The sequence below is a fragment of the Lithobates pipiens genome, unplaced genomic scaffold (genome assembly GCF_037356315.1).
Source record: "Lithobates pipiens isolate NorthernLeopardFrog02 unplaced genomic scaffold, aLitPip1_a1.2 Scaffold_25, whole genome shotgun sequence".
Lineage (NCBI taxonomy): Eukaryota > Metazoa > Chordata > Amphibia > Anura > Ranidae > Lithobates > Lithobates pipiens.
Genome location: NW_027507787.1, coordinates 209,709,323 through 209,734,395, shown reverse-complemented (window position 1 = coordinate 209,734,395; position 25,073 = coordinate 209,709,323). Strand labels below are relative to the sequence as shown.

Genomic DNA, 25,073 nt, shown 5'->3' with positions numbered 1-25,073 from the left:
AGCCAGATATACAACTGCTTTGTCATATAAAACAGCTCTCATATACTGTATGTACTTCATGTGCCTGGAGCTTTAAAAAAATAAATGAAAGAACGGTCTCAATCTACCCAACACACACAGTGAGCATGCTGTCCTATGACAGATTTAAAGTGGTTCTATAGGCATGAGATTTTTTATTTTTTTTCCCCCTTAATGCATTCTTTGCATGAAGGTAAAAAAAGCTATCCATGATCAGCTCCCGCCAGCACCCCCTTCCCCTAAATACTTGTGCCTTATCCCAAACCAGCGCTGCTCTCTCTCCCTCTATCTCACATGCACAAAGATAACAGAGGGAAACATTGGCTCCTGCTACAGTCAATCAAATCCTGTGAGTAAGCAGGGGGCAGGGTTGAGCCACGCTGCCTGTGTCTATAGGCCACATGAGTGCCCTGATAGCAAGGACACTCAGAAGGAAGAGAAGGAGCAGACAGCGCTGGCAGGAGATCTCATAAGAGGTTAGGGGCCATTGCACAGAGCAGGTAAGTATAACATATTTATTATTATTTTTATTTTTTTTATGTATACCTTTACAACCACTTTAATATTTCTCATGTAACAGGAAAGATTTGGTTGTTAGAGGTGGAAAGAAAACGCCACCTGAACTGACAACTAAATCAGAAATATTTGCCTTCTAAATTGACAAGGAGAAGAGGAATGAAAATGTTCTGTCACAAGGGAAGTAAATAGATAACAGAAACAAGCTCAGGAATGCAATTGGACCACACATATGTAGAGCACATAAACACCACTGAAATGTATGAGGCACGCTCATCAGTCTGATACACAGAAATGGTGCACTGTCTGTGTACCGTATGTCCTTGCACAAGGTGACCGTGGGGAATTTTACCTGCCAAGCAATCAGGTCCTTTACTTTTTCAATATTCTCAAGGTCCTCTGGGTGTTCCTGCATGTATTTCTCGTTGAAGAAGGCCTAGAGAGATAGAGGTGGTCATTAAAATATGGATTTTCTCAGTACCTAGTATTCATAACATAAATTAGAAAAAATAAAAAGGACCCATCTAATTTGTTTCTAATTAACAGGAATCCAGGACACAGGAAATGGGGAAGGTTTTCATTTCTAATAGTCTAAAAGTTCACCTTGTTGCCTTTGACCATGTAATATAGGAAAGCAAAGTCAGTATAACATCAAAACTTAAGAGCACGTGATTCTGGAGAGCATTTGTGACAGGTGGGAAGTGACTGACCACAAGCCTCTCTACCATCTATGCTGCCTTGATACAACCAACGATGGATTTCACCCCTGCCTTCATCTCTAAGTGGGAATCTGATCTCACTATGCAATTTACTGATTCACAAAATTCTTCATTTTGCACAGTAGTCCCCTATTGCCACAAAGGTCCAAGAGACCAGCTATAAGGTTCTGACTAGGTGGCAGGTACAGGGTGCCTACAACCTTGCACCATATGTTTCCACAAGCTCCAGACTTGTGTTGGTGGTGTGGGGTCAAATGGGGCACGGCGCTCCACATTTTCTGGGAATGTCCAAAAATTAGACCGTTTTGGCAAAAGGTGGCCACCTGACAAATGATGATTTAGTAGGGAACCCCACAGCATGTCTGCTGCACCTCAACGACCCATCAAAACAATATAAGGTCTCCCTTACAATCCTGCTGTTGAATGAGGCAAAGGTGTGCATCCCTTTGTATTGGAGGTCTGTGAATCTGCCTTCAAATTCTCTTTGTTTTTCCCAAGTCAATTAACTCAGGGACATAGGAGACCTTTTGTAACACAAGGAGGCCGTGGCAATATTATGTCTATACTGATGCCTATTTGCATGAGGTCTAGCATCCCTGTTGAACTCCCAAGACCCTCTACTGTGAGGGCCCTGGCCAAGAAAATGTGCTTTTCTCTATTCTCTACACCTCATCATGCTTCCTTTCAGTGTCATCTAGGCATCTAGCATTTACGCCTTTCTTAAGCCTCCTTTTTTTTCTGCTTTTTAGAGGCATCTGACCTAGCTCCTTTTATACTTGCCCTCTATCTCTTCCCCCTCAGTTTTGAGATTTTTCTGCAATTACCCTGACATTGTACTTTCCCTATTTGTTTACATGGCCTCCGTTGGTTTTTCTGGTCTCCCGGGTCCCTTTGGTGACCCCGGTATTTTTTTTTTTACTATTTTCTTGTCATACATGGATGCATTGATATATTAACATCCATATGTGTATGCTGTATGCACTCTCCGCTGCCTCTGAGACTTCTATGTTTTTGCTGGCAATTTTATAATAATTTTATTAAATTATTCATAATAATTTTTAATTATTAGCATCCACCTAGGTAAGTATGAATAGCAAAAAAAAACAAAAAAACATACTTCTCTTTTAAGCGCAGCATAGATTTATATGCTAGTGACTCATTTGTGTTTGGCATTTAAAACCTGGGCTATTCGGGTTGCTACTGTGCATGAAAACCTTTGTATAGGTCCATGAGATATTCATGCAAAGCTGCTCCAGATTATGGTACTCTAGTCTAAGTAAACCCCACTCATGTAGAGAGACAGAGAGAAAGAATATACACACACTGCGACAAAAGTAAAGAATTACCTTCTCATAATTTGCAAATCCCCCCATTACTGCTGGGTCCACAATACCATTCAGGAGTAAGGAGAGAGGATTTATGGGTAAATTGGGGTCATTCATGTGCTGCTGCACCATATTATTAATCTTCTCATTCGTGAGTTGCATCGTCTCAATTGCATTTTCCAGTGGACTTATCTCTATCTAGAATGAGAAAAAAAAGACATTATACCACAAGCTTCCCCAGTATATTTTAAACCTATAGGGCATTGATAAACTGGATAGAATATTTCTGGCTTCAAGCTTTCTAGTATCATACAGCACTGATTTCTCCATAGTACAATTTCTTCGACAGATTACAGACACAGAATCCTCTTCCACCATCAAGAAAGCACAACATAATTCTTCTCCATAACAAAGTGTGTTTACTGAGGGTGATAAAAATTGTCTAAGTATGGGCACAAACCTCACTGGTTCAGCACAGCCTGCAATGCAAAGTCTACAGAGAAGGGAGATAGAACAGCTCACCAGAGGGGGAACAAGAAACTGGGATTTCAAACCTTCCTGATCAAATGTTTTGCCAGAGAGAGATTGCCTTGATGGTCCATAAAAAGTGAATATATTTCTATAAATCCATTTAACCCAAGTACTGACCATTTTTAATCAAAATACTATTTTCCCTTTCCAAAGTCATGGAATCTCTCAGCTGAACAAAAAATCTGCTGAACCATCATAGCCAACTCTCTGCACTCTTCTCCATCATTTTCAGTAACTGCAAACATAGAGGTGGTACTTCTGAAACATGTCATTCTCAGTGCTTATTGGTTCCACAGGCAACAAGCAGCCCGTCTCAAATGTAGGAATGTGTGCCTTCCCCAGCAGTCATGCACTTTGTAATTACCGTATTCATAGCCTTCACTTCAAACCATCTCAAGATGCCTGGCAGCTTGTAAGCTATTGAAAAAGTTGTTCTCTCAATCCACATATTCTGTAATTACAAGAGAAATACATGTTTATTATTAACACTACAGTAGCAGGCATGAGCATTATTATTCCTATGGTCGAAAGAATGAGGATACTCATCCAAATCATTGAGTTCAGGTGTTTCCAGTGAAGGGTACTGTCACTAAAGCATACAAAGGCAGTTTAGACAATAAAATTTCTAGAAACACATGGTTTGATGAGTTTGGTGTGGCGCTCTGACATTGAAGTGCAAGTAACCCCCCCCCCCCCTATCGTTTTTAAGGAAGCTGCCATCTTTGCCTTTGTCTAATCTACAACTGCCATGATGCTGTACATGTGATCAGTTATGACACCAGCCATTGGGCGGTTTGACAGTTTGGTTGAGTGAGAACACAAACAATGTGAGTGTTACATTTCCGGCATGTGCCGGAAATGAGACTGTTTCATGGATGGGTTTACTTCCGCTTTAACCCTACTAAACAACGCTAGGATGAATTGAGATGCTGAGTGCAAGGAAGGTCATCTCATACAACATGGGCACAAATTCCCACAGCTTTTCCCCAACATTTTGCAAAAAGCCTGTTGGAGAATGTTATATAAGCAACGATTTCATATTAATGCCCAGAGTTTTGGAATGGGATACCCAGCAAGTTTATACAGATATGATAGTCAAGTGTCCACAAACATTTAGCTACAGATTATATCTGGTTAAATAACTCTGGTAAGCATTATTGTACATTCCTAATAAATAATTTAGTCAAAGGTCTTTGGGTCAGTAAAAAACAAAAAAAAAACACAGACAAGCCTACATTTTTCTACAGTACCTGTTTTGTCACACGAGCTAAGTCACATTTGTGGAAATCTAAACAAGTAAAAAGGTCAGGTCCCAGTATAGACTGGAAGTTCCCCTATTCTTATCCAAGGAGACATATAGTCACAGACAATACCTTTGTAATGCTGCCGCACACTGGATTTCAAGAGAGGAAAAATATTAACTAGTTATATTTAGTGTTCTTAGCAACTTCTTAGTTTAACACAGTATCTTGAATTGTTTTTACAAGTTAGGCTCAGACTTATCCAGGGTGGATATTCTGCGAGTTTTTTTGGCAACATATATTCTTTAAGAAGTAAATATGCCAGATACTGTAATGGTATAGCAATACAGCTTTCTGTAGAGAAGCTCACGCTTGGTATGTTGGCCTGTAGTTCTTGGCTACATGCAGTAGAGGGGCATCACACTACAGGAACAGTGCTGGTATGCTATCACAAGAAGAAACTTTGCTGGTAAGATCATGAGGATATACAAAAAAAAAAAAAAGTGTGTGTGCATATTTTATATATATATATATAAATAAATAAAACACAATTGAACTAAGCTATCATTTGTTTCTCTATTGTTTGTTTCTTAAATACACTTTAGGGTATTTTTTGTTTTGCACAGAGAAGAGAAGGCTTTGAATTTCTCTAAGGCTTTTATTGTTGCCAATTTCCCTATTGCCTACATTTGCCCTGACTTTCTATCTAGCTGACATAACAGAGATTGACAGGACCAACTTTTGACAGCTGTCCCCTCACCCTCAATTTATTATGGTCATTTTATATATCTCAGGCAAATTGCGTTTCACCTGCTGGTATCTGACTGAATACTCACATTGCTTAATGTGCTCTATTTGACCAATAAAATAATTAAAATAAATAAATAAATATTAAAATAATTTTGACTTGCCTGTAAATTCCATAGCTTGATGTACAGTACAGGACACCGGTAATATATATTCGTACACCATGGATTATAGCGTGTACCTTCAGGTGATTGGACACTGGCAAACTTTTGAGGACAAGCCCCTCTGGAATGCTTCCCCTATGACCTATCCCACGCGAGTCCTCAGTTTTGTAGCAAGCAGAGTAAACCAGGGAAAGGGTTGGTGTCCTGTACTGTACTCCAAGGTATGTCATTTACACATGTTAACATTTCTTTTATCTTAAAGCAGAGTTCCACCTATTTAAAAGTCAGTAGCTACAAAAAGTTTAGCTGCTGACTTTTAATAATCGAACACTCACCTGTCCCATAGTCCGGCGATGCGGGCGAATGAAGCCCTGCTCCTCTCCGCCGTGCTAGCATTGTAACTGTGGGTGCCCGGCTGTGGCTTCACAGCCATACACACACTGCGCACACACAAGCCGCTCGCTGTGAATGGCCGGGTAATCTTCTAGGACCTGTGTCGTGTCCCAGAAGATTGCAGGGAGGGAGGGGGAGAGGTGAAGTTCCAGTGGCGCGGCGCCCTGGGAGCAAGTGGGAGCTGGGTGCCTTTAAAAAGAGGGTATTCGCTCCCCCCCCCCAAAAAAATGACATTCCAAATGTGGCATGTCAGGGGGATCACTTAAAACAGAAGTTCCATTTTTGGGTGGAACTCCGCTTTAATCATCCAATACAGGGCACAAGCAACATCTTCATACACCATGGGATGTACCCAAGCAATGAACATGAAGGGTGGGCAACAACTAGGCAAATGGAACTGTGCTAACAGACCCAAAAAAACAAAACAAAAACAACAGGGGTCAAAGGACCCAAGTTCAGAGTGATGCTGCAAGAATCTTATGGCCAAAAGCTGCATTCACAGAACTTGAGAAAGTATGAATACAAGTCCAGGTGGTGGCCTTACACAGTTGAGCTACAGGGGCTTGGTGCCGAAAAAAGCCCAGGAAACTCCTACAGATCCGGTGGAGTGGGTGTGCAACAGTGCAGGAGGAGGTTTTTTGCTTCCGAGCATAAGTTGCTTATCCACCTTGCAATGATGGATTTTGAAGCAGGGTGCACCTTGTGAGGGCCTGAGGAAACAAATAGGGGATCAATTTGTCTGATGGCATTCCCTTGAAAGCTTAGGAGCAGGGCACAAGGGTGGCAGAACAATGACCTCAATCAGATGGAATGCTGAAACCACCTTTGGAAGAAAGAATGGTCTTGGGCTTAAAGCTGGGCATATACTTTGAGGTTTTTTTTTGGCAAGCTGAACGAAAACAAAAATCTTACAGGTTCCTGCATCCAAACAAGTAATGTACATTTTATTTTGACAGCGGGAACTCCCCCTCCTCCCCTTTTACCTTGTCAAAACACAGCACTGGCTGCAATGGCTGAGCTGATAAAATGCTGGTTCACCAGCAGGACCGTTCCATAGAAGCCAGGTCTAACGATCAGCTTCTGTTCAACAGAGAGGAGTACAGATGGATTCCTGCTGAACCGGACGAATTTCGATATGTATATACCCAGTTTAAGACAACCTTGTCATTGTGAAGTATAATGAAAAGGCTCATTACAGGAGCCTTGCAGAATCCAGTGCCCAAAGCAACATTACAGGCTGTCCCCACATCGTGGAGTCTGGGTACAACTCCCAAGGTTTTACCGACGTGAGGCGTTGATTGAAGAATTTGAACAAATAATAAACAAGCGAAGTTGATTTCTCCGTAAAAGTGAAGAAGTCCATTACCCGCAAAACACTAGGACCCATGGGGTAAGGTAGGGTAATAGGGCAGGTACCCCCGGAGAGGAGCGTGTACTCAAAAGCCTGCCAGTATCCATTTACCTGAAGATATGTACCTAAAACCCATGGTGAATGAATATGCTGTGTCCTGTAAAAATAAGATAATGTATTTGGTAGACTATCAGTAATGCTCCAGCATACTTACAGCAAATTCATTGTCAGGATCTTTCTCTCCTTTCCTTATGGGTCTGGAGTACTGGAATCGAACAACCTCATTCACCCTGTAAAAACTGCAAAAATGCAAGACAGAGGTTAGTTATTAGTGTAGCAGTATACATGGTAAACCTTAGAAGGCTCAGCCATACAAAGCTGATATTGCAGGTTAAGTAAATTCTGCAGCGTTTCAGAGCTATGCAGGACCCCTTCATCAAGCATGTGACATCACATGCCTGATTAAGGGGCCCTGCTGGCTCCAAAACTTTGCAATCTGCTGTAACGATGTGATTGCTGATTAAAGCTTTTTACCCACTCTGCAGAGCCTTGGTGTGCTGGTGACATTCTTTTACTCTGACTTGACACAGTTCCAGCCAGTGGTCGCTTCAGCACCCACTTATATTCACAGTTATTTCTGCAGGAATGTGTGCGTTGGAATTAGTGTGTTGGAATATTTGGTGGGTGAAGACACTGAGGTAGGTGTAAAGAGTCTGTGGTAGATTCAGTTTCATGAATGACATCTGTTTGGACTTTAAAATGAAATTCATCATATGAGATTCTTAGATTGTTCCTTTATTGTTCATTGTTTGGTTACTTTATAGTATTGCATTAAGCACTTTTAGATTTTTACGTTGTGTTGCATTTTGCACAAATTGAAATGCACCTAAATGTGTTCATGAGAGTTCTATATTAATTGGTCACGTTTTTAAATATATTAGTTTGCACTTTTTTTAAAACCATTATTGTCATTTACCGTAAAAGGGGACAGCACACCTAATTCATTTTATATGTTGTTTTGGGTGTATTCAAACATGGTTTAGAGTTTTTCATACAAAGATTCATTTTCACACATTTGTACCCCAAGTGCAGGGGTTTTATATACAATATATAATGTACTTTGTTCTTATGCCGTGTACACATGACCGGACTTTCCAGCAGACTACATCCGACGGAGTTCCGATGGACTTTCCCACACATGACCGGACTTCCTGGCAGACTAGGTCCGCCGGTCTTCCCGACGGACTTTCGACGGAGTTACAATGGACTTTCAAACGAAATCCGATCATTTTGAACGTGATGAGTTACGACGGGACTAGAAAAGGAAGTCAATCTCGCTGCTTTTATCTGCGAGATTGACACCTTGCGAGCCCCGTCGCCTGGTATGGATTTTAAAGGGAACCCCTTACGCCGAAAATATGGAGTGGGGGTCCCCCCAAGGTCCATACCAGACCCTTATCCAAGCACGCAGCCCTGCCGGTCAGGAAAAGGGGTGGGGACGAACGAGCGACCCCCCTCCTGAAAGGTACCAGGCTGCATGCCCTCAACATGGCAGATGGGTGCTTTGGGGAAGGGGGGCACTCTGCGGGTCCCCCACCCCAAAGCACCTTGTCCACATGTTGATGAGGACAAAGGCCTCTTCCCAACAACTTTGGCCGATGGTTGTCGGGGTCTGTGGGCGGGGGGCTTATCGGAATCCATGTCCACAGCATTGCAGTGGGAGAGAGCATCGTGTCAACATCGAAAGAACAGAAGAAGAAGAAGAAGCAAAAGACGAAGGAGAAAACCGAGCCATCGCTAGCAAAAGACCAGAAAAAGAGCAGAAGTTAGCGGAGAGCGGGAGAATAACTGAAGAACGGGAGGGAAGGCTGGAGACCGGGAGAAGAGGCCAGAGAGAGCAGAGTAGTCGTAAGAGACCACCGAAGGCGTAAGAGACCCCTGGAGCTGCCTAATAAACTACTTTAAAAACCTGTCTAGTGTGTTTTTTTATTGACTTTCTTTCCCCCAGGTGAATGGGTAGGGGTACAATGTACCCCATACTGATTCACATAGGGTGGGGATCTGGGGGCCTTCTTATTAAAGGGGGCTCCTGGATTCCGATAAGCCCCCCCGCCCACAGACCCCGACAAGCAATGGCCAGGGTTGGCGGGAAGAGGCTCTTGTCCTCATCAACATGGGGACAAGGTGCTTTGGGGTGGGGGGCCCGCAGAGCACCCCCCTTCACCAAAGCGCCTACCCCCCATGTTGCGAGCATGCGGCCTGGTATGGTTCGGGGGGCGCTCACTCGTCTCCACGTCCTTTCCTGACTGGCCGGGCTACGTGCTCGGATAAGGGTCTGGTATAGACCTTAGGGGGACCCCCATGCCTTTTTTCTGGCATAGGGGTTCCCCTTAAAAGCCATACCAGACCTAAGGGACAATGTCGCCTGGCGCTCGCTGCAATAGGAAAATGTGCTTTTCCTATTGCAGCGAGCGCGAGATGTACAGTACCCTGCAGCCAAGAACCAGGATTGGATTGCACTGGAAACATTCTCATGGGCAGGTGCTGTAGCTGCCCTTGCGTCATTTTTGGTCTGTCGCACCAGCATACAGACGAACAGGTTTCCCGATAGGAACTGGGTCCGGTGGAGTTCTGGCGGGAAAACTTAAAACATGTTCTATTTCTAAAGGCCGTCGGATTTTTGGACAGCAAAGGTCCGATGGAGCCCACGCACCATTCGAATTGTCCGACGGATTTGTTCCGTTGGACCTTTGCTGTCAAAAAGTCCGGTCGTGTGTATGTGGCATTAGGCTTTTCCACCGGCTGCAGTCTGTTAAAGGGTAAGTTCACCTTTGTACACCTTTCCCACCTAAATTCCAGCTCCCCTATGCACCAATAGAGCATTCATGCATTTGTTTGCAAAAATATCAAAGCTTTCCATTAAATCTACATACACTTACTTTTCTTGTGCTCATCCATGTAGCCAGACATTTCCATTTGTAATGTCCGTCTTCATGATCAGACTTTAGGTCATGACACAGGAGTTGACCAGGCTTCAGACCAAGAGCGGGGCTTGGCAGCTGAGTGTTTCTGTCCACTCCATCCTATGTACTTGTATAAAGATGGCCATACACTATGCAATCCGATTGTGTATTTAGTGAGATGGGGGATCACTGATTGATAGCATTTCATTTAAAAAAACATGCATGCTGGGAATGGGAGGGTGGATGATGCAGGATGTGTGCTAATGAGGTCAGCTGGTCAACTCCTTCCTGTGCTATGACCTATAGTCTGATCAGGAAGAAGACATTACTAATGGAAATGTCTGGAAACATGGATGAGCACAAGGAAAGTAAGTGACTGTAGATTTAATGGAAAGCTTTCATATTTTTGCCAAAAAAATACACGAATGCTCTATTGGTGCACAGGGGAGTTTGAATAAAAAAAAAAAAAAAAAACGTACAAACGGTGAACTTACCCTTGCTTGACATGTAAATGATTAATGTGTATGTGTACATGGATGAACTTATGGGGCTATGCTACCACTATTAAAAATTGTTTTTTATTATACCAATCATGTTTACTGTATTCCAACAATTAGAATTATATCATTATGATTGATAGTAGGTCCTCCCTGGGATGATGTACCATATATATATATATGCCTTGACATTTTTAGACTCTCTCCAAAGGTTACAGTACCACTACCATTTATTTACGTGATTTTATGGAATATGGTCTCAATGTATATTAATTTTAAAAATCTTATTATTGGTAGTTGGTTGCCCCTGGAGACTACATGCTTCATACAAAGTCCCAACCTCTCCCTTGCCCCCCTTTCCCTTATGACGAACTTACCCTTTAAATTTCTCATATCTACAGGACAGGTACCCTTCTCATAGTGCATGCAGGAGCACCTATGAGTAATTAAAAAGCTATTAAGCTATTATGCATTAGAATATTGAAACTCCTTGCTTTAATAAGCTTGACAAATTGAAATATGTCATGATAACAGACTGTACCTTTCTCCCCAAACACAGCTCAATGTAAATGATGTAAAAAAATAATTAAGAGGAGTTTTAACTGTCTCGGTGTAGAAAACATGCCTGTGGATGAAGTCCCAGAGGAACCACATCTGAAAGGCCCATCTCTGGCTATTACATAGCCCCCGGCATTTGTGTCTACATTGCTGCAGCACACTGCTCTTTACATACCTCACTTAGTCCCTAATCTACACTCAGAGCAGCCACACGCTATGTCCCATAGGAACCCCTCCACACAGCAGGGAATCCCACTGTGAAAATGTCTTATTTAAATGCCCTGTACAGAATTAAATATTTAACAGAAATAAAGATAAACAAAGTTTTCCTCGTTTTACTGTTATACCAGTGAACAGGTTCAGTCTGCATTTAAATAAAATGAAAGGTGCCCATGACTTACTATAAATATCTATTCTCTCAATTTTATACTGAGCCAACATATATTGTAGCAATTATACTAGTAGATCAGTGATTCTCAACTAGGGTTTCCGTGGAACCCTAGGGTTACCCCAGAGGTTGCTAGGGGTTCCTTCAGCATTGGGCAATTTTTGCCTCTTAGATGAGTTCCCATTCACACTATTGATCTTTTTAGGTACCTGTAAGGAGATAATTCTTCCCAATGACCACAAGTGTAAGGGCAATTTTTCCCACTGACCATCACACTAATGTATCATGAGTTGTAGATTTCAATTTTTTAGAAGGGGTTCCCTGAGACCAGAGACCTGTTTCAGGGGTTCCTCTGTGTTGAAAAGGTTGATAAAGGCTGTAGTAGATACAGTATACATACTGTACCAACAATGGTAACCTAGTATTTTTTCCCCCTTTTTGTTTTTGTTACTCATGTAAGTGTATGTAAACCCTAAGAATGAACTTTTCTTTTTGTTCCCTTGGGGTCTATTAAATATACTACTGCAAGCATTTGGGTATATCTGTTTGATAATTGCTACAGACAAGTACCTGTACCAAAGATCTTGTGAGCTTGTAACTTCTTGTGCACAAGGGGGAATTATGGAGAGAAGGAGGAGGGAGCAAATGAGGGGATGCCTGTGTTCATTGAATGCATCAAAAACTAAGTAGGCAGGGCTGACACTGTGCTTAGGAAGTCACAACTACAAATACACTTGTTCCCAAACAGTAAGGTATGTACACTATATACTATATTTCTGACACATCAACAGTTATTTGTATGTACCTGCAGCATGTTCAAAGAGATAAAACATGGGAAAACAAAACATGTATGCGTTGCAGATATGTACTAAATACCTTTCTTTAAAACTTGCCTTGACATATTAGTTTAAAGCAGACCACTCCTAAATAACCATTTGTAATTTCCCTACCTGTCAGAGCAGAAATTACAGAAAAATAAAAACAAGCCTCCATGCAGGCTGACCAATCACCTGTCTGAGCACAGGGCTACCTTTAGTTTTCTCTCATATAATTCTGACCATTGGCAGTTTTTGGTACTAAGCTCAGGCAGGGGATAGAATGGCCTTATAGCTTGACAGGGAAAGAATATATATATATATATATATATATATACACACACACACACACACACACACACACACACACACACACACACACACACACACACACACAGTATATAATAAAAAATGAATGAGGATAATAAATGAGAGATAAGCTGCATTGCTACAAAACAACTAAAGAAATTTAGATTATAAATCTCCATTGATGACAGGTTCTCTTTAACGCCCAATATAAATGAGACGGTGGTCACCTGATTTAGTGGCTTTTGACATAACTGGGCAATGACCTGATGTCCAATGGGAGGCCCCTATCCTACCTATCAAGATGCTGTTTTGGGGGGTGGATGTGGACAATCAGAGACTGTAGAAAGTCTACTGTGATTGCTACTCACCTCCCCTCTTAGGTAAGTGGTACTGGTCTCCTCTTTATGTGTTAATGCTCCCGGCATCACACTACATTGAAACTTTAATATCTATTAGCAGGCTCACATAACAGGGAACTGTGGGAATGCACTGCAGGTGAAGAATGGACCAAAAAATGTATATTTGATGTGATATTTTAAAATATATTAAAAGAAGACACCCAAATAGATGTGCACAGACATGTAAAATGCAGTTAAAGTGCATATTTCAATCTGGTGTAGAAGACATCACTTGGGTAAGAAGTGTGCAGGAAGAAGACAACAAGACTGTTGTACAATATTGACCTTCACACTTGGATAGGCTGCAGCAGAAGGTGGGAGCTGGCAGCTTAGGTCCAAAGTGCCCGCTGCCAAAATCATCCATTTCTAAAAATAACATAAATCAGCACTTGGTAGATATCCCCTTTAACGGCAGCTGTTTGCTGATCTTCTACACTTATCTCCAGCTTACACAAAGCTTCAAGCGTGTAACTACAGCTATAGCAGCCTATGTGGGGTGAAGGAAACACGGGGTGCCAGGTACAGTCTGCACAAAGATGTATTGAGGTAACAGTAGCATATTCAAACAAGAGAGAAAAAAAAAATAATGAATATAACATTCATTAAAGTTATTAGTGTGCTGCAGCATAATGGCCTTAATATGTACGGGCAGGTTACAACTAAATTGGCCATTTGATATGACATTGGCAAATGTGCCTTTAGATAAAAAATAAAAATAAAATAATAGCGATAAAATATATTATATATATATATATACACACACACACACACACACACACACACACACCCACCATATTTATCGGCGTATAACACGCACCTTTTTCCCCTTAAAAGCAGGGGAAAATCATGGGTGTTTGTTATACGCCGATCCCCCGCTGATTGTGAGTGGAGGAGCGAGCCACCGAGAGTGTACTCGGCTAAGCTCGGCTCCGCTCACAATCACGCCCAGTCCTGCCCCATGATGGACATAACACAGGGACTGGGCATGACTGTGAGAGGAGCCAAGGATTGTGTTTGGGTGCAACGACGCATGACCGCGCAATTGTCAGCCAAAAGAACGCTGGTTCAAATTGCAAAAAATGCTCAGCGATGGGGAAACAGTACGACATCTCTTAGTAAAAGCAGCACACATCACACATTGTTAGGCACACAGTTAACCCTTTGATTGCCCCAACTGTTAACTTATTCCTAGCCAGTGTCATTAGTACATTGACATTGTATTCCATTATCACTGATCCCTGCATAAGTGTCACTGGTGTTGGTCAGTGATAGTTCCCACCCAGTGTCCGTGTATATATTCTAGTATATATACATAACATCATTTGTAGATGCTGTATAACTTCCTATGGTCTTTTTACCAAACACATGTAGCAGAATACATTTTGGCCTAAATTTATTAAATAATTTGAACAAAAAATGCAGAAAATAAAATATATTGTTTTTTGTCTTTTTTTTCATTTGTATAATAAAAAATACCTCCAAAAGAAAGCTCTGTGTGAAAAAAATTATATAATATATATTTTATATAATATATATAATATCATTTTCATTTGGGTACAGCGTTACATGACATTCAGTAATTTTATCATCTTTCCATCTATTAAATCTTCTGCCCTTGTTTCAACTTTGGATAGCAAAACATTTTTTTTTCTGCCAGTAAATACCTTATACAACCCACTTCCTGTTTCTTGTCTGGTAAAAGGCCTAGGCTTATGACATCATAGTTACATAGTAGGTGAGGTTGACTATGTAACTATGATGTCATAAGCCTAGGCCTTTTACCAGACAAGAAACAGGAAGTGGGCTGTATAAGGTATTTACTGGCATGCATAGCTCACTCTCTCTCTCATGAGAGTTTGCCAGGAAGGGAGTGGGGGCGAATCATAAGAGGGCCAATGTGAGCTGAAGAGCTGGAGGTGTGTGTCTGTGTAAATCCAGGAGGTGAACAGGCAGCAGCTTCAGCTGCCCACAGTTAAAATGGATGCAGCCAGACTAATGGTTGCCGGTCACATGACTCGTGGCCACTGTACAGCTCCAATGGATGGCTTTTGCAGGAGGGGCCGAGATCTCCCCCCGATGTCAGCTAGGAAGGTCAAATGGATGCTCAGTCCCTCCTGCAGTAGCCCTGGAAACCTACCGAGAGCCACGTGACTGGCCTGAAGATCGCTCTAAAAAAGTATTATTTACAAGCCTCGTTTTTATAAAAGAATAATACGGTGTGCTATGCCAGGCTCTAATAAAGGGGCTCACAGTGACCATTTCAAAGTTCTAATTTTACGAATAGCGGCGGGGGGGGGGGGGGGGGGGCACAATACAGGAACACAGGCACTGAGCTGACAGGCAAGGAGGAGGGGGTAAGGGGAAGAGATGAGAGCAGAGCAGGGCTGCGGATGACGGAGGGACGTAAGCTGACAATGATAGTCAGGGCTCAGCGGCCCCGATTTTCATTTTCTGCGCAGAGAGGGGGACACTGGAAGTGAAGAGATCAGGGGGCTTTTTTTTTTTACAGTTTAGAGGGGGGCAGATTACACAGCACAAGCACTGTGCTATTTAATTTGCTTTAAGGTACCAGGATCTGCATTTTTTTGGGGGGGGGTTAAAAAACACTAAGTAGTTAAAGTAAATACGAAGAAGATTTAGGGACTTTAACCACTTCCTGACCAGCGCACGACGATGTACGTCGACAGAATGGCACGGGCAGGCATATTGGCGTACAGGTACGTCCAATATTCAATGCCGCCCTGCCATGGGGAGCGCGCCGCCGGCGGCGCGCTCCCGTGCTGGTCGGGACCCCCGTGAGTCCGGTCGCGGGACCCGTGGACTCGATCGCCGCGGGCATGCCCGCGATCGTCTCACAGAGCGGCCGAATGGAGGAAATGCTGTGTAAACATTTCTCCATTCTGCCTAGCAACTAGTGACGCTGATCTCTGCTCCATGTGATTGGAGCAGAGATCAGTGTTCACTAAATGAAAGCCCAACCCCCCCCACAGTTAGTAACACACCCCTAGGAACACTTAACCCCTACACTGCCACCCACTGGTTAACCCTTTCACTGCCAGTGTCATTTACACAGGAATCACTGCATTTATATAGCAGTGATTACTGTATAAATGACAATGGTCCCAAAAATGTGTCAGAAATGTCCGATGGGTCCCCCACAATGTCGCAGTCACAATAAAAATCGCTGATCGCCGCCATTACTAGTAAAAAAATAATAATAAAAAATTATTAATAAAAATGCTATAAAACTATCCCTATTTTGTAAACGCTATAACTTTTACACAAACCAATCAATAATCGCTTATTGCGATTTTTTTTACCAAAAATATGTAGAAGAATACGTATCGGCCTAAACTGAGGGAAAAAAATGATTTTTTATATATTTTTGGGGGATATTTATTATAACAAAAAGTAAAAAATAATGCGTTTTTTTTCAAAATTGTTGCTCTATTTTTGTTTATAGCGCAAAAAAATAAAAACCGCAGGGGTGATCAAATACCACCAAAAGAAAGCTCTATTTGTGGGAAAAAAAGGACGTCAATTTTGTTTGGGAGCCACGTCGCACGACCGCGCAATTGTCCGTTAAAGCGACGCAGTGCCAAATCGCAAAAAGTGGTCTGGTCTTTGACCAGCAAAATGGTCCGGTCTGCAAGTGGTTAAATGAAAGTATAGCCTGATAAGGCCATCTTTTTCCATCCCTTGGGACTTTATATGAAAACTTGGCCTGGTAAGGTCATGTATTTCCATCCCTATACTAATCAAAGGGGGAGAGCAACGGGGGCGGGACTTTAAATGAAGTGCGAAATTGCAAGAGAGTAAATTGGTGAGCAATTGGGAAAATGTATTGAGTTCTTAAAGAGTATATAAAATACACATAGTTAAATCAGTTACAATTGATAAAGGATACTAACAATACATGATATCAGCATAAATATATATACAATAATATGAACATTATAAAATTCCACAGTACACCATATTGAAGTTTATGTAAATTTAAAGTCCCGCCCCCATTGCTCTCCCCCTTTGACTAAGTAGTTAAACTGGATCAAATGAAATCAAATCTATTCCTGTGATGTAATATGAAATTCCCCTTTTTGCACTGTAAGCTGTACGGTCAGTCGGGGTGATGCAGTGAGGGGGGTGGGAACAGACACAAAACTTTCCACAGCGTCAGTTCCTGAACTGAAAATCAGCTTTTCCAAATTGAGTAACCAATGTAAAACTAGGCAAATGTAGCGCCAAAATTTTTTAATAACATTCTGCTTTTTAAAATAAATGGGGTAGTACTGTATGTAGTGCTTTTTTATACAGGGCTACATGATGTACAGTTTCTTTGTTTTCCGGAGCCCTGCTTACGTACCCAGTGCTGGAGCAGGATTCTGACGTACTGCGATAGTATTCTGCTCTGTGTCCCGGGGGGGTACCCTGCCTCCCTCCCTTTACATACAGTAACAACGCACAAAGCTGCATGGGTGAGCCAGCACTAGCTCACTATTATGTAACATCTCCTCCGCATCTGCTGCACAATTTCAACCCTCCTGGGGATTACCGTATGATCACAAAGAGGAATTACGTAAATTCAGTAGACAAATATAAGCTTTGCTAACAAATTATGGAGAGATCAGTTAAATAATCATACAGTTTTTTTTTTTTGCAACGTCATCCTACAAATACTATCTATGAACCTTTAGGGGGAAATTAAATAAAAAATAAAGGTGCAGTTAAATTAGCAAACTGTTAAAGCCAGCGGAACGCCAGATCTACCTGGCATGCATACAATATTAATAATAATAATCTACCTTAGTATCTGCTCAGAGACATGCTTATTCTTAAACTTCGGGGGCAATTCCAGCAGTGGTTTCACCGTGAAACACTGAATATCTGTTTGTCAGAAAGTAAAGGAAAATGCTGAGAAAATAATTTCCATCTTTGATTAACGTGCATCTAAATCCAATTTTTTTTAAATCTTTGATAATCAAGGAATGGGTTACCAGCCCCGGTCAGGTTTTCATTGTGGCCTATGTTGCCACAAAATAAAATGTAACCCCCCCCCCCCCCCCCCTGTCCTAGTAATAATTCTCACTGGTACTTAAAGGGTAACTCCACATTCGTGGGGAAAAAAATAGCAAAGAAAGTAAAAAACAATACAGCGCATATAATTGCAACACTTATCATATTGTAATTTTTATGAAAAATTACCTTTCTTTTTCAATCTGCAGCCATTTTAATTATCTGAGAATGCATTGCAATATGGCTACCTGGAGTTGTTCTGTACATAGAATGTGTACTGACCACTCCCCATAAACATAATTTCCTGCTTGTGTGATTGGCTCATCAATTCTCCCAGAAATATGCACTAAGTTACAAGTCAGATTTCAGGCATTCCCTGCAACAAAAATGTCATTTTTGGAGAGATACTTTCAATAGAAACCCATCTAAAAGGGATGCAGGCCCAGCAGATATCCTCATTAGTGCCCTGCTGCTGCCACACCTGACAATTATAAAACCACTCCCATTAGACCCACTCGGTACAGAGGCACAGACAAACACACATGGATTTCTTCAGAACAAAAAAGTAGGAATCTGCAACAAAGGTTGTTATACTCCTTGCAATGTACATAGATCTGCCAGAGGAGAATATTTTTTTCGCAACAAAAGTGGAGTTACACTTTAAAGTGTGAGAAAAAACAATTTGCCCACGGGCAGAGCTGTTTCAGTGACATCTGTCCAAGACAAATAGCAAAAGTAACCAGTGCTAAAACTAGGCCATGTGTGAGTGAGAAGGGATCACAGTCAATAGCGTTGGGTCATTTTGTTGTATATATCTGTCTAAGACAAGATTTCCTTTAGCTAGAATAGATCTCTCATTTCTTAGTGTGTTATGGCACGGGAAGTAAAGGAAAATCTCCCTAATAGGACAAAGACCCCAAAAAAATGTAAAAAAGAAAATTAAATCGTAAAGTTCCGCAACCTAATGCTCCGTAACCCTTGATTTTGCAGAGTTTGCCAGTACTTATGATTGGTGCCTCCCAGGTGGTGCTGGGCTTTTGGGGCGGGTGGTTGGCCTCTCCTTCTCTCTCCTTTACTACTTTCTATCTTGCTTCCTTTTTTCTATGCCTGACTCTTCGCAACCTTTTCATTATATCTTTCTCTTCCTCCTTTGGTTAATGCGCCTTTATACAGGCAAGATTTTGTTGCACAGAGTAACACGATAATTCTGCATACCGAAAATGGTTGTAAGCTGCGCACGCCTGCATCAAACTATGCCATTGGCCAAAATGTTTGCTGATTATGCCAGAAGTACTTTCAATACTACAAAGTGTATTTTCCTGTATCTTACGTTGGAATTTTTTTTTCTTGAAAAATCAATAAAAAATTGCCAGTTTTCAAAATAAATAAATCTAATCGGACTGTTTTAACAATTTCCTTCTTTATCCAAAACAAAAAAAGTTTTTGTTTTTAGACAAAAATGGAGCAGACAGAATCTGGAGCGGGTGTGCATAGTAACCAATCAGCTTCAGTTTGTTCAGTAAGGCCCCTTTCACACAGACTATCCGCTCAGGTCCGCCTGTCGGTTTTTCAGGCGGACCTGAACGGATGCTCCATAGAGCTCTATGGAGCGTCGGATGTCAGCGGTGAAATGTCCGCTGACATCCAAGCCGCTCCGATCTGAAAAAGTGTGACGGAGGAAAAAGCTATTTTTCCATCCGTCATCGGATCGGACGACGACGGACACTGCGGTCCGTCGTCACCTGATCTCCCATAGTGGAGAGCGGCGCTCCGACAGGTCCGTCCCTGTGCAGAGACAGACCTGTCATCTTCCTGCTCAGCAGAGATCGCTCCGACAATCCCCGCTGAGCAAGAGGATATCCACGGGGCAGAGCAACACTGATCCGCCTCGTGTGAAAGGACTCTTAAGCTCTTAAAATTAAAGATAAAAGCTGATTGGCTTCCATACACAGCTGCTTCAGATTTTGGCTGGTTTTCATAAATTCTCTTTGTATTTTGAAAAGGTGTAGCCAGAGGGTAGCTGGTTCCAACCAAAAAGACAAAGCTTGTGCAGTACCTGCTGATGGATATCAGTTTCAAGAGAACCTGTCAAGCTAACAAATGACCTTTAGGAGAGACAATAGGTTCCTTCAATGATGCCAATCTGGCAAATCATTGTGTCTTGGAGCAAAAAAAAAAACGTGGGCACTTTTCAAATGCAATATGCCGTTTTTGGAGGTCTGTTTTATGGCATATATACAGTAAATCAGAGTTACTTTATTTAAAAACATGAGTGACACGTATAAATGTATAAAGTATATTGTGAATGCAGTGTGTTGAAGAAAGTGGCTTTTCTGTGTTAGTGACAAGAGTTAAAAAAAATGTGTTTTGCGTTATACATTTCTCCATTAGCTCGCCTCTCCTTTGTTACCCATCTTACTTCTGTTCATTATTCTACATGCATAATGCACTGATAAATTCAGGTAGGCCAAATAGTACAACAAGAGACAGAAAGTCACTTCAGAGTAGCCAATTGTTGTCCCCTCTTACCATAGTCCATGGGAAACAATCGGCACCAACTGTAGAGACAACCACTGCTAGTGAAAAATAAGAAATACCGATGCTTACACATCAGCCATTAACTCCTACGGTGCCTGAATATTGCTAAACACAGGACCTAAACTTGTCCTTTCCACACAATGGTCTAAATAAAAACTGTTATATTTATTAACAATGTGCACAGAGCTATAAAATGCAGTATCGTGGCCATCAATCACATTCCACCCTTTCGGACCCATGTTAAGAAAATGAAAGTGGATTTGTGATTGGTGGTTATGGGCTACTGCATTATGCTGTTCCTCATTTAGTAGAAGCCAACATTATTTATATTCAAGGATACACTGTCCAGTAGAGTTCTTGATGTCATCTCCTGGTGGAGAAGTCGTCTTCATCTTTTCCGCATTGGGAAACTGGGTTAGCAGCCGAGCCTCAAAGTCTTCCCGTCGCTCGTACTCTTTCCCTCTGTAGATGAACACTTTGTTCTGCAAAACAGAAGGTAAAAACAGATTTAAGTGTGCAGATCACACAACCCAAAAAAAAATGTCTTCTTCCTTCAGTTCATAAGACCAAAATTTAATAACACCGCATCTTGAATATTAAAGTGCTTTTCAAAGGAATTTGTTAAGAGGTCAAACAAAAATGATATTTTCTTTGGTGTTTTGTACAGATAGGTAACTGAGAAGGATGTCCTATTAAATTGATTTATTTCCTTTTCTGAGGCAGAGTGGCAGTGGTGAGTTTATGTGTTTATTTCACAGCCAGATGCAAAATCCGAAGTTTAGGATCCCACATTCCGATTGGCTACTTAATATGATTACTACTTGACAAGGAAATCATGGGAATTAAACCCCAGGAATATCCTCAGATCCCATGGTCTCGTTATTGCTACGATTTTCTTATAGATTTAGCTATTCTGCAACTGGCAGCTCTCCTGCAATCTTTCTTGGCAAATCTCATTAAATCTCTATGGAAGGGCTGTCTATCATGTGTCTCAACGATAGATGGCCTCTTCATAGGAATGAATGGGATTTTTCTGCTTATGCATGGGCTGCACAGTGTGGATGTGGCAGGAGCATGGACAGGAGAGTATAAGACTTTGAATAACAGTGTTGAAGAGGGAGGGAATAATTCTATGAACATATAGTTATTGTTTTAACCACTGACAAAGAGGGTTACAAACATGCGCACATCATACATACTAGGGGGAAATCAATGGTGGGGAAGGAACTGTGTGTTCTGGTAGATCACTGACTTAATAGCATGCAATGCCATGATGCAGATCCTTCAGCTGGCAAAATTATTTCAGAGAGGGAGAGGGAAGAGAGAGAGGGAGAAAGAAAGAGGAAGAGAGAGGAGAAAGAGAAAGGAAGAGAGAGAAGGAGAAAGAGAAGAGAGAAGGAGAAAGATAAAGAGAAGGAGAAGGAGAAAGACGAAAGAAAGAAAGAAAGAAAGAAGAGAGAGGAGGGAGGGAGAGAGAGAGGGGAAGGGGAAAGAGGGGAAGGGGAAAGAGAGAGGAGAGAGATAGAGAGATAGGAGAGAGATAGGAGAGAGAGAAGATAGGACAGGGGGAGGTGCGGAACATGCAGTGCTTACCGTTTGTGAAGTTTATACAATAAACTATACTAGTTGTAGTTGCTTGGGTGTCTGTACTCCTTTTTGTTTTCTTTTTTTGTATGTATATGAATTTGGTTGACCCCCACCTTGTATTGAATTAGAAAGCACCACTTATTTTGTGATACGTTGGTAGGACTCCCAAGACCAAAGTACTATTTTTGGCTAAACCCTAACCTTACCTGGCCCCTAAAACCTCAAATTAACTCCTCCCTAGCCCCAACTATAATATCTAACCTCACCTGATCATAAACATAAACCTAGCTTCACCATATCCCCCAACTATATACTAACCCTAAAAAAAAAAACCTCACTTGGCCCCCAAATATAAATTTTAACCTAGTTCCCAACCCTAACTCAATGTAGCCATTAACCATAAAATTTGCCGCATACCCTAACCTCACCTGGTCCCTTAAACCTCAACCTAACCCTTTATCTCACTTGACCCCTAAACCTAACTTTACTTGGCCTCCCCAAAAAAACGAATATCAGACAATGTCCTAAAGACAATATTGTTAAGATAAATACTGTATACTGTCATTAAATTAAATCATTTATTTTGGAATTACTAGTGAGTGCATAATTCAAAGACATTTTGGCACCAACATGCAAAACCTCTAACCTGAAGTTGCTGAAAGGCATGTACTATGAAATCTACATGCCAAAAACAGTAGTTATAACTGGAGTTGCCTTTGAAAAGCAAATCCAGAGAACAAGTTCAACCACATTATGAACGTCTAATGCTTTCCAGGAAATATGCCATAATTTGTATTCAATGTAGTCGACTCCTCATGTGTTGGTGGGCCTTCTTCTTGAAGTATGTGCTGTATAAAATTCCCTCTATGCTTGACGGGTCACCAATCAGATTCAAAAATCCAAAACAGTTATAAACCTCTCTATGGCTGTCAGAAATTTCTAAGCACTGACACTTTAGATATATCAAGCTCTCTGTAGCTGCGTGACAACCATGAACATGTAGTGAGTGTTTTTGGGAGACACCTCCCCTCCATTGCAAACTGGCAAGTCAAACAGGTTGACTAGATTACTAGCAAAAGTGAACAAGATAAAATTGCTGCACTACAGCTTCATCTGCATAAAAAAAAAGTGTTCCTTCTATTTCATTATTTGGAATGCTGGAAGGAGTGTTCCTTTAAGAACGGAAGAGAGGGCTTTTTTATAATCTGCCAATCTAAATACTGTGCTAATACAAACAGCCAGCAGACACAAACATGCCTTGCCCATGTGACCTTTATTTAATGTTTGCAGCTCAATATTAGTGGCAATCCTGGCAGAAATAAAACAGGGTATTAACGTATTTAATAAGATTGCCAGCAGGCAATGGATTCCTACTTTTGCTGACCTACTTCTGTACAAATTTTAACTTATTGCAGCTTTCGTACACACTATAAAAAAAAAACCCTTCCAGTGAGTTATATAAGGTGAATTCATCAAACATAAATGCACAAAAAGTAAATTATTGACAAGGGTGCCAAAGACAAATTGAAAGCAGGAGGCCAGGGAAGCTGGTTTTAAAATAAAACTCTTTGTCAGCAATGCATTACAGAGGCAATCAAATATTACTACTCCTCGGCTAATGTACGGTGGTGACAAAACGACCCCTTGCGCAATGATTTGTGAAACATTCTAAATGCGTTGCGGCGCACACACACACATGCAGATCTGTGGGATTGTGAAGGAAAATCTGGCCTTGAAAAATAAAGATGTCCTAAATGCAATTCCCAGCTGGCATCATTCACTCCTTTAACACGCACGTTATGTGTCTAAGCTGCAGAATTGCTTGTTGGGCCTACAGATTGAATTTCTACGTAGGCCAGATAGCCGGTGGCAGGGTGCTGCCTGACGCTGCAGAGATACCAGACCATTCTCTGCCATTTTATAAATGGATTCATAGCACAATGGAATTTCTTTTTTTTACAAAAAAAGCTCATTCATTTAATGGATTACTGAGACATCTGTTCTCTTCAAAGGTCCACTAAATATAAAAATAAAGACGTGCATCTTACATGAAAAAGCTTTTCAAATAAACATTTTGGGATAGTTAAACAGATTATCTCTAAAACCGAGCTGGTAATATTACCCCCATTCCTGTGACCCCCTCCATGACTTTTCCATCAAAATCAACAATGCTACTATCAATCCCTCCCCTTATGCCAGGGTACTACGTGTAATCCTAGACTCCGACCTGTCCTTTCAGCCCCAAATCAAATCACTGTCGAAAGTTTGTAGACTTCACCTCAGTAACACCTCTAAAATACGCCCCTTTTTAACAAAATCACCACTCCCTTGTTATCGCTCACCTTGACTATTGCAACTCCCTTCTCTCATTGGCCTACTTTCTCCATAGACTATCCCCTCTTCAGTCTATCATGAATGCTGCTGCCAGACTTATCTACCTTACCAACCACTCAGTGTCTACCACCCCTCTCCACCAATCCCTCATACAAATCCATTCACAATTCTGCCCCGAGCTACATCACCAATCTTGTCTCCAAATATCACCCAAAGCGTCCTCTACGCTCCTCTCAAGACCTCCTACTCTCAAGCTCCCTCAGCTCCTCCTCCCATGCTCATCTCCAGGATTTCTCCAGATCCTCGGCCACTCTCTGGAACTCTCTACCTCAACCTATCTCCTACTCTAGCTGCCTTCAGGCAATCCCTGAAATCTCATCTCCTCAGGGAAGCCCATCACACCTCCAGCTAATCTTTTACCACTTCCATCAGCTCATTCCGCACAGGTACAACCTTTTGTACCACCTGCCCCACCCTATTAGATTGTAAACTCTTCTGATCAGGGCTCTCTTAATCCTCTTGTATTGTATTGTAACTGTATTGTCTCTCTTTTATATTGTAAAGTGCTGTGTAAACTGCACTATATAAATCCTGAATTATAATAATAGTTATGGTCATAGCCAACCAGAAACTCCCTGCTTTACCTTGAAGACTGCTGTTTTCCGAAC

General features: G+C 41.5%; 1 protein-coding gene across 1 annotated transcript in view; it reads right to left on the bottom strand.

Moving 5' to 3' along the window:
* DOCK1 (dedicator of cytokinesis 1) overlaps positions 1-25,073 on the bottom strand; it is a 613,707-nt gene that overhangs the window by 44,046 nt on the left and 544,588 nt on the right. Inside the window, exons 41-46 of the mRNA XM_077455510.1 lie at positions 20,825-20,966; positions 17,736-17,817; positions 7,220-7,304; positions 3,474-3,560; positions 2,600-2,776; positions 887-970 (exon numbers count right to left, since the gene is read on the bottom strand). Of these exons, the coding sequence (XP_077311636.1) occupies positions 887-970; positions 2,600-2,776; positions 3,474-3,560; positions 7,220-7,304; positions 17,736-17,817; positions 20,825-20,966 (657 nt within the window). The remainder of the gene's footprint in view (positions 1-886; positions 971-2,599; positions 2,777-3,473; positions 3,561-7,219; positions 7,305-17,735; positions 17,818-20,824; positions 20,967-25,073) is intronic.